Source organism: Limulus polyphemus, unplaced genomic scaffold (genome assembly GCF_000517525.1).
Source record: "Limulus polyphemus unplaced genomic scaffold, Limulus_polyphemus-2.1.2 Scaffold3468, whole genome shotgun sequence".
Lineage (NCBI taxonomy): Eukaryota > Metazoa > Arthropoda > Merostomata > Xiphosura > Limulidae > Limulus > Limulus polyphemus.
In genome coordinates, this window is record NW_013669078.1 from 77,016 (window position 1) to 86,992 (window position 9,977).

A 9,977-nucleotide genomic window follows, 5' to 3' on the forward strand; every position below is an offset into this window, starting at 1 on the left:
CATCTTGGCTTTTTGTGACTCTTCCTATTTCGAGAAATCAAGCGTCACGTGACGTGACACACACTGACTTTTATATAGGTTAGATACTAACCATTTCAACATTGCATCGTCATGACAACTTGTCATAAGGATCTTTAAATATTAGTTTGACATATTTTTTGTTCCAAAAAAAAGAAAACTATAATAAACTTAAGTTTTGGGCAAATATATAATAAATTTTTGTACAGTGTGAATTATTATTATTAAAAACTGCTCAAAAGTAAATTAATTATGTGGATCAAAACCTTAAAAAATGAATGAAGACAACAGAGTATAATAAACTGACTAAAAATACATAATCTTATAAATAATATAACTTGTATTGATTAGATTATTGTATTAAATCATCAGTCGGTACTCTCATTTTTAATATCATTATTGGGCTTAATTTCAAATATAGTTAGAACCATAATTCATTTTATATCTGAATCAAACATTTTGTTAGATAGCTCTATTATTTTTTACTGTTTTATAGACCTCTTGCATCCAAAAAAGAATATATAATACAATATATTTTTCTTGTACTTTCATGGTAAGTTCTCTAGGATTTTCAAATGTTGTGCTTATAGTATGCTGAGTTATGTACATATTAATTTTTTATATAAATCTATAATCTTTGCCATTTTGAAGTATTTCTTTCCAGAATTTGATTTTTTTGTTTGCAGTGACTATCTATTTAGATTCAGCCTTGATAAACTAAAGAAAATAGAAGAAGCCCACTTGCCTTCCTTAGAATCAAGAATTAGGGAATGTCTGCTAAAGGGACAATCTGTAGTAAGATAAACTTGATATATTTTGTAGTTATTTATTTTCAAACTTTATTCAGAACAGAAATTTTTATAGAAAATGCTTATAAAAGTTTCTTAATTAATAATTTTCTCATAATGTATATTATTGTAATTGCAGTAATATCATAGATTCAGTCGTAGAACAAATATTTAGATATACAGAAGATAACTTGACCAAAAACTGTGGCTTGTTATTATTAATTTATGTATATTAAACCAGATTTGTAACATATCATTATTAGAGAGACATACATCAACTAAACATATATAAAACTGGGAAATAACTTTCTTGAAGGATATGAATATATAATAAAATAATAAAAACTGTTTGTCCTTAAATTTGTACTGTTACTAGTTTTTGTTTTCTTTGATTAAAAAAATCAGCAGAAACCAGTTCTGAAGATGCTATACTACTGAATTTCATTATATTGTAAATGAAACGAAGAAGAAAATTATGGAAATTAACTTAACAGCAGTGGTTAAGTAAAACAATTTATCTAAATTTGGAAAAGTGTTTGAGTAAAAATATACACGATAAAAAAAATATATGAAAAATAGCTTTAACTTTTATAACAAAGAATTTGATTGGCTTTAAGCACATCCTTTTTTCCCACAATGCAAAGGAATTTGTTTGTTGCACTAATGGAATACTACTGGAGACATGACTGTCTAGTGTATAATAAAATTATATTTTAATTGTTAAAATATTATAATTACTTTTTGATGATGTAAGTTAGCACACTATTTTCAAAATAATAATTATTATCATTATTAAATTCCCTATTTTGTTAATGAATATTAAAAAATTTTTGTTTAGTGAAATGCTCTTTTTAGCATTCCTCCCCTAAAAAGGAATGGGCTAAAGGAAAATTTGAATAAATTTCTATTTAGTTTTCTGTTTATTTACTATCATCTAGTAGTGTTATTTGTTATCTTGACATTTAAATTTGTAGTAAATGAAGTATCTGTTCTACAGGAAGACTGTCGAAATTTTATAAAAGTCCTTCTTTCCTATAATGACAAGATATTTGTGTGTGGAACTAATGCATTCTCTCCAGAATGCTATTGGAGAGATGTAAGTCTTGTCAGTTTTTCTTTTATTCAACGTTTTTTTAGATTAAAAGTATTGTGATTTAATTAAGTTTTAATGAATTGCATATTAATTTGTAACTTGATATAGTATTGTGTATCTTAAAAATCATAAGTATGGTGCTCATTAAGTAACTTAACATTTTTTAATGGCTAGTAAAAGGTTCTTAAGTTTCAAATAATTATTATCTGAATCTAGATATGTATTGAATTCATAGTTATGATGTAATAATTTTGTGCCAGTTAAAAAAGAAATTATAATATAGTAATACAGTGCAGAAATGAGCTTTCTCTTTTGTTCCCTAACATCATCTAAGGACAGCGATTGGTCCATCTGGGCTGTCCCGTCCATTAAACTGTATAATTAAAACCTCAAAACCAGTCGTTATTCAACTATTTGCCAAGCCTTCCCTTAAAAGTTCTTTCAGTTTACTGCTTCCATTGCATTTGAAAGCAACCCATTTCAAAGGACAGCTACGTTATTAGTAGCTGAAGATAACCCTGCCAAAATCTGTATTTGTGTCTCCTAGTCCTACTATTCTCCCAATTAAATATAAAAAAAGATGATACAGCGAACACTATTAATTCCCTTAACAGTCTTAAAAACCTCAATTACATCTACTCTAACTCCTTTTTTCAAGGGAAAAACCATTTCAGTGATCGTAATCCATCCTCATATGATAATTTTTCCTTAGAGTCATAAAACAAAAGCTTTTGTAAGAATGCAGTTTATACTTTGACCTTAAGAGTTGAGATGAAGCAAAAAGGTTTTTTGTTTGTTTTTCGAAATGTGAAAAATTTGAGAACTGATTAGTGCTGAGTTAAAATAATGGATTGATTTATGACTAGTGAAAATAAAAATGTGTTGTTTAAGTAATTTGGATAAATGATAATATAGAATAAACCTACACAAAAATTAAACCTTTTTCTAGTTTATTTTGTGCGATGTTTTGAGCTCTTTGTCAGTAAAAACCATGCATGTTACCATGTTTAAGTAATTTGGATAAATGATAATATAGAATAAACCTACACAAAAATTAAACCTTTTTCTAGTTTATTTTGTGCGATGTTTTGAACTCTTTGTCAGTAAAAACCATGCATGTTACCATGTTTAAGTAATTACCTAGTCTATTGTCAGTGAACATTATGTAGATTATGATGTAAAACCCAAAATTTGGGTTTTTTTTAATGAAAATAAATATCTAATTCTCACATTCTTCATTTTTGTTAAACAAATATAGTGTTTAAAGTGTATACTCCAAGCCATATTTCTTATTGTAATATCATTTGCAATTATGTTTTTTTTTCCTTTGAACTGTAGATACAGTCATTAAGTTCTGTTTACGAAAAAGTTCCTGGAATAGCCAAATGTCCACATAATCCTAACGATAATATATCTGCATTGCTCACTATGGATGGTGACTATTATATAGCTTCAGCCCTCGACTTTTCTTCTCGAGATTCAGCCATTTATCGTGCAATGGGAAAAGTTCCTTACATACGAACAGTCCAATATGATGGTAAATGGCTAAGTGGTAAGTTACTTCAAATCTTTTTCCATGTGAATCAATACTTAAGTTTTAACTGGATTTCAGTTACATAGGGAAACATCAACTCTACAGCCTGGATTTAAATTTCATACTGGAAAGTAACTTTTACTTTCTCTTGCAATACTATGTAATTTAGAAATGATACAAAATGTGACTTTTTTTTTTTAACTCGCCTCCTTTACACTTTGTACGTGACGAGATATTACCACATTAACAAGTATAAAAGTTCGATTGCGTCCCACTCTCATGATACTTCCTCCTGCTCCACCATACCACATCTATGGGAAACTACAGTAAAGGAATGGTTTTTGTTTTTTTTACTGATCTTGCTGAACTCAAATACATTCTAGGTTACTTGTGATCTTGTTTATGAAATTATTGATGTTCAAATAACCACAATTAACACAAATATTAACAACACGTATATCTTTTTACAATTTTTTATATTTTATTCCAGAACCGAATTTCGTTGCTTCCTATGAAATTGGAAGCTTTGTGTATTTCTTCTTCAGAGAATCGGCAGTTGAATATATGAATTGTGGCAAGGTTAGATTCTATTTTATAGTGTATCTGAACTTTATTTGAATACTTTCATAACTTAGGACCATCTATTACCAACCTAAAAACAGTGTAGTGTCATTTTGGATTTAGGAGTTCACTGTTTTGTTTACTTTGATTTTTTTAAAAAACCATTGCAAGCTTAGTGTTATAGATGTAATACTTTTTCTTATTCATAGGGTTAATATCAGTGCGATTATGTACTTTTTTCTATTATAGGTACTTTTCTCAGAGTAATTATGAATTATGTAACCCAAACAAAATTTTCACCAGAGTTAAACAAGAAAAAAATTAAAAGAGAAAATATTACATTAAAACTGTTTGACTCAAATTCATTATTTTTTTTAAATACTTTTTTGTATATATATATCCTGTTTTAACTTTATTTTTAGAAACTTCTGAAAATTACTTTTCTTTTGTAGTGAATTTAAAGTTTAATATTTTTACCTACAGTAAACCATGCTTCTCAAGTCATGCAAAATATAATTTAATTAAATATTTTAAAATTGAGTTTGGACATTTTTAGCTTTTTATAATCTGTATTCATTAATAATCCAGAAAATTTATTCACGTGTTGGAAGAGTATGCAAGAATGACAGAGGAGGTCAATTCATGTTGAAAGATAATTGGACGACTTTCCTTAAAGCTCGGCTGAACTGTTCTGTTCCAGGAAAATATCCATTCTATTTTGACGAGCTCAAGAGCTTGCATTATGTGGAAAGCAATAGACTATTCTATGGAATCTTCACTACACCAGAGTAGGTGTAATCTTTTCAAAACTTATTTAATAACCATTAAAATAAGGATAAGAAATGACAAAATGCATAACCTGCAAACAACTCCTGAACAGGCTTAGTCTGTTGAAAAACAAAATTAAATTATTCATTTATAATATTCAAATATTGATTTTTTTTTTTTAAACACCATAATCATTTCAGCAGTGCCTATTTTTGAGAAAAGTTGTGTAGTTTAGTCATCTATGTATTAAAAAAAAAACTAAATTTTATCTATGATGTTTTGGCAAAAATGTTTTGTATCAACTTCCTTATGTAAGGTTATGTTTTCCTAATTTTAGATTTTTGAGAGAGATAAATCTCTAAGTTTTGAAATGTTGCAAGATACATTTATTATTCTATTCATTTATAGTTAAGAAAGCTTATTTTTATACACTAGCATATATTCTTGTAATAATTATTTTATTAAATAATATGAATCTTCCTCTTTATCAGTGATTAATGCTTCAGTGGCTTCAAAATTTTGTTGTGAAAATTTTAACAGTTTAAAAGTTGACATTTGGTTTTACAAAAAAAAAAAAACAACTCTCAGAATGGAACTGGTTAATATGTATGATAAGATGGTTTGCTAGAATTTAGTTTACTTTTCATTTAGAATTGGCATCTATGGCTCAGCAGTTTGTGTCTTTAACTTAACCGACATAGAGAGAGCATTCGAAGGTCCTTTTAAGTATCAAGAAACTCCCAAGTCCCAGTGGGAAAGACATAATGGACCTCACAAACATTTTCGAGTATGTAACCTAGTTCTCAAATAAACCACCACAACTTGTATTATGAATGTATGTTTTTCCATGAACTTGTGTTTGATTAAGTTTAGAGCAGTTGTCTGAAATCAGTCAGTTTTTTTTAACAAAATCTTTTTAAAAAATGAATACTATTTATAAAATTGATTTTGAATTATATTTTAATCATTATTCTTTAATATTCAGAAGTATTTTAAGCACATACTGAGACAAACAATTGTCAGATAATACTTTCATTTTCTTTAAACAGCTAGTTCTTATGTTGGTTGTTTAAATATTTACATTTTATGAAAACCAATTTTTTCCCAGTTTTCTTTGCGTGAACTTTATAATCCTTTCAAGATAGAATCTGGCATGGAAAGCTGTAGAAAGTTTTAAAACAAGGATTGTATTACATTGAATTAAGTGATTTTAATTAATAATGTTAATTCTAAATGGTTGATGTTGCAGACATGTTACTGTTCTAACATGTTTTTAAATTGTAGCTTTCTAATCCCAAATTAACAAAAATCTTTACCAATTTACTCAGTGTATTAGGAAAAGAAAGACAATACAATGTTATTACAAAAATGTTATACTTTAGTTTGGTATTTAGTTTTTAGCTGTGGTTGTTTGTGACAGTGTGAAACTCCTGGTAGTTCTCAACATCTTGTTGATGCTGATCGTTTCAAGTTGATGGATGATGCAGTACAAGCCAGCTATTCCAGGCCTGTGTATATGGCTGAATTTGAGAGGTATAATACTAGAAGTATATAAATAAAATTCAGTTGTAAATTTTCTCAACTAATTAATATTATCATTGTTAGGTAAAAGTTTACATTGACAGCTTGCCAGTTCTCGCAAGTTAATAAAATTTAAAGCTCTTTTTTTTTTTCTGTTTTGCCACTGCCTACAATTGTTTCTTTTTCTCTTCAGGAAAAACCTATTTCTTTTTATGAATTGCTGATATCATTTTACAAGTTGACATAATCAAACTACAGGGATTTCATGAATTTCGATGTGTATGAAATTTCTTTTTATAGTTTAGCCCCTGATGTGTTTTGAATTATTTTAGCTGATAATTGTCATCACCGTTAATACTTGGAAAATGTTATATTTGATGTCGGGTATCAGTGGTAATATTTGGAAAGTATTATATCTGATTTCAGGCATCAGTATTAATACTTCGAAAGTGTTATATTTGGTGTCGTTCCACAGCAATGCACACACACGCACATACCTTAGAATCAAAGCATTTCGTCTTTATTTTGTCAGCAATATATAAATAGTAATTTTGCTTGACTTATGTCTTACTATTTTGTGAAGAAGAGGGAGTAGGATCTTTCATTCTGTAACATCATATAATACATTTTTACTGTTATAAAATCCATCTTGTGGAAGTGTGATTATAGAAAAACCTTATACATTTCAATGTATTCTGACTACACTGATATAGTAACATATTCTGTAACATCATATAATAAATTTTTACTGTTATAAAATCCATCTTGTGAAAGTGTGGTTATAGAAAAACCTTATACAGTTTAATATATTCTGACTACACTGATATAGTAACATATACTAAGTTTTCCATTGCAATAGGGTTATAATAGTCAGAGCTATAATACCAGAGTTGTTAGCCATGAATGTTATAGCTTGTTAACAAGCCTATTACCACATAATGTTGAATTTGTAAACAATCAACGATTCCAGTGACTGTAAATATTGAGTTTTTTGTTTGCACCATAGATAAGATTAATAGCTTTGGATTATGAAACATGTGTTAACTAACAGTCCCTTGACACTTTACATACAAGTCCATATGGTCAGTGAACACGAACAAGCCTATTACCACATAATGTTGAATTTGTAAACAATCAACGATTCCAGTGACTGTAAATATTGAGTTTTTTGTTTGCACCATAGATAAGATTAATAGCTTTGGATTATGAAACATGTGTTAACTAACAGTCCCTTGACACTTTACATACAAGTCCATATGGTCAGTGAACACGGGAAGTATTTGTGTGTACAGGAAGATATTCTTATCTTTATCCAGAAAATTAAAAATGTTTTCATACCTTCTAGGTAATCAATATATGATGTTGAAAAACATCTTCAAAGCTAATGTTTTATCACTGCATATGTTGTCACAAAATATAATCGTTAAACAAATATTATATGAAAACACACAAGAGTGGATATCGATGCTACTCGTAAAAATGTGTAAATGTAGCCTTGTCTTTCTATTAAATTATATATACATATACTTTCACCTTAGAGTTTAGTGAAAAAGAAACTTTCTAACGTAAATTTTGATGCAAAAAAGCTGATAAGTTTATGTTGGAGAGTGTACTTTCATTGAATCCTAACAGGATTTTAAATTATAGTCACAGAAATAAGTGCAAGTGTTGGTAGACTTTGTGTAGTGTGGTAAATCAACTCGGTAATTGTCTGACCTCTAAGTCTTGTAATGATCATACTTGTAGAAAAAAAAAGACTTGTAGGTAAACAGAAAAGGGAATGGTTTGTACTTTTCGGTAACTCAGTGGTAAAGCACTGGCCTTGTTAGCCAGAGGTCTTGGGTTTGAGCCCTGGTCTAAGATAAATTTTTTCATGTGAAAGTTTGTCATATAACCCTAATGATTCATTTTTACTTCACAGCACACAAAATTACTTCAGATCTAATTACACTGAGTAACTTCACCTTTCATATTTTTGTTTTTGATAATTTCATTTCTAAGTTTTCATTGCGCAAGTCAGACTGAGTTGTGTGAATTTCTTGATGTTTGATTGCTGTATAATACGGGTTCTTTTTCTGTTTTCTCTTAGGTTCAGTAAAGTTGTAGTTGATGTAGTTCCAACGAAGTTCTCTGAAGGTATCCATGTTTTGTTTGTGGTCACTTTAGAAGGAATAATAAAGAAATTGATCCTGGTTCCCAAGACTAACCAGGCATGTATAATAGAAGTGATACATGTGTTTCCTCCTAACAGCACAGAGCAGATCATATCTATGAAGCTTTTGACAGACACGGTAAAAAGATGCAAAAACCTCATTTCTTTATTTTAAATTTACTGTTTTTCCATATTGTAATTTTTAATCTTGACCATGTTTAAAGTAAGTAGAAAATGGTGGTCATTATAAATTTTTAATTCCTTTGCAGTATAAGTGTATGTTTCATTATTGTAATAAAGTGTATTTAATTTTAAAATAATTGTCTGCAGTCTTGTATTTTACAGAAAAATCCAATCTAGAAATAATGTAACTGTAGTGATTACGGTCATTGTCTGTTTCAACTTATTGTTTGTTTCGTTTCAATGAAGTCATATAAAGTATGACTTAATGAAGATCAGGCACAACATTGTTGCATACTCTCTCTCTCTTGTATGATTCAGAATCATGTTTAATTTAATTCTTACTCTGTATAGCTCAAAGAATTCTAGGTTCGTTTACGTTGCTGGATAAAATATAACTGTTTAATTTACTCGGGAATTTCCCTTTTCAGAGTTCTCTCTACGTTGGAACTGAAACAGAGTTGATGAGCATACCCTTGCATCGTTGTGAACGTTTCAAAGATAAAAAGTATGTTTTTTTCACTTTAGTTACATTTCCTCATACAGTATGTATTTTTAAAATATTATTATTAATGCTAGTATTTAGTTAGACAATGAAAAATTATATGACATATCACTGATAAAGAAGAAAATTGGGGCATTTAGTTTATCTTTATAAATTACTATAGATATTATTAGCATTCATATTTACATAAAAATTGCACATATGATATGGACGAATTTACTAAATTGGTTTTTGTTACAGATTATCTGAGAAAAATGCAAAGATCAGAAACAGCTGTTTCCATTACGTATTTTCAGTAATAGTAATAATATTAATCAGACATACATGCTACATTTTCATAAGATTTTATCCCCATGTTATTTTTTGGATGTATAAACAAAGAGTTTATTACGACATCTACTAACTTCTTGAATATTCACTCTGTAAAGATTGTCCTAATTGTTAGTGAGTCTTGTGGTTATTATGTGTGAACTGTGAATCTAAAGATTTATGGTTCACATCTCATTGTCAATAAAACATAGCTCTCACTTTGCAGCTGTTGGTGTGCTTTAAGAGTGATGCTCAAACCAGTGATTAAAATGGGGAGATATGTGTTGATATTCGTCAAATCAGTGGTTAAAGTGGAGAGGTGTGTGTTGATATTCGTCAAATCAGTGGTTAAAGTGGAGAGGTATGTGTTGATATTCGTCAAATCAGTGGTTAAAGTGGAGAGGTGTGTGTTGATATTCGTCAAATCAGTGGTTAAAGTGGAGAGGTACGTGTTGATATTCGTCAAATCAGTGGTTAAAGTGGAGAGGTATGTGTTGATATTCGTCAGATCAGTGATTAAAGTGGAGAAATACGTGTTGATATTCGTC

At 29.0% G+C, this 9,977-nt stretch overlaps 1 protein-coding gene across 4 annotated transcripts in view; it reads left to right on the forward strand.

Annotated features, from left to right (window-relative positions):
- The window catches only part of LOC106469404 (semaphorin-5B-like), a 65,793-nt gene that overhangs the window by 40,923 nt on the left and 14,893 nt on the right, over window positions 1-9,977 (forward strand). For all 4 annotated transcript variants that reach the window (XM_022397919.1, XM_022397920.1, XM_022397918.1 and 1 more), the window contains exons 4-12: window positions 705-813; window positions 1,804-1,902; window positions 3,238-3,451; window positions 3,924-4,012; window positions 4,583-4,782; window positions 5,414-5,549; window positions 6,183-6,295; window positions 8,373-8,574; window positions 9,047-9,123. In XM_022397919.1, the coding sequence (XP_022253627.1) occupies window positions 705-813; window positions 1,804-1,902; window positions 3,238-3,451; window positions 3,924-4,012; window positions 4,583-4,782; window positions 5,414-5,549; window positions 6,183-6,295; window positions 8,373-8,574; window positions 9,047-9,123 (1,239 nt within the window). The remainder of the gene's footprint in view (window positions 1-704; window positions 814-1,803; window positions 1,903-3,237; window positions 3,452-3,923; window positions 4,013-4,582; window positions 4,783-5,413; window positions 5,550-6,182; window positions 6,296-8,372; window positions 8,575-9,046; window positions 9,124-9,977) is intronic.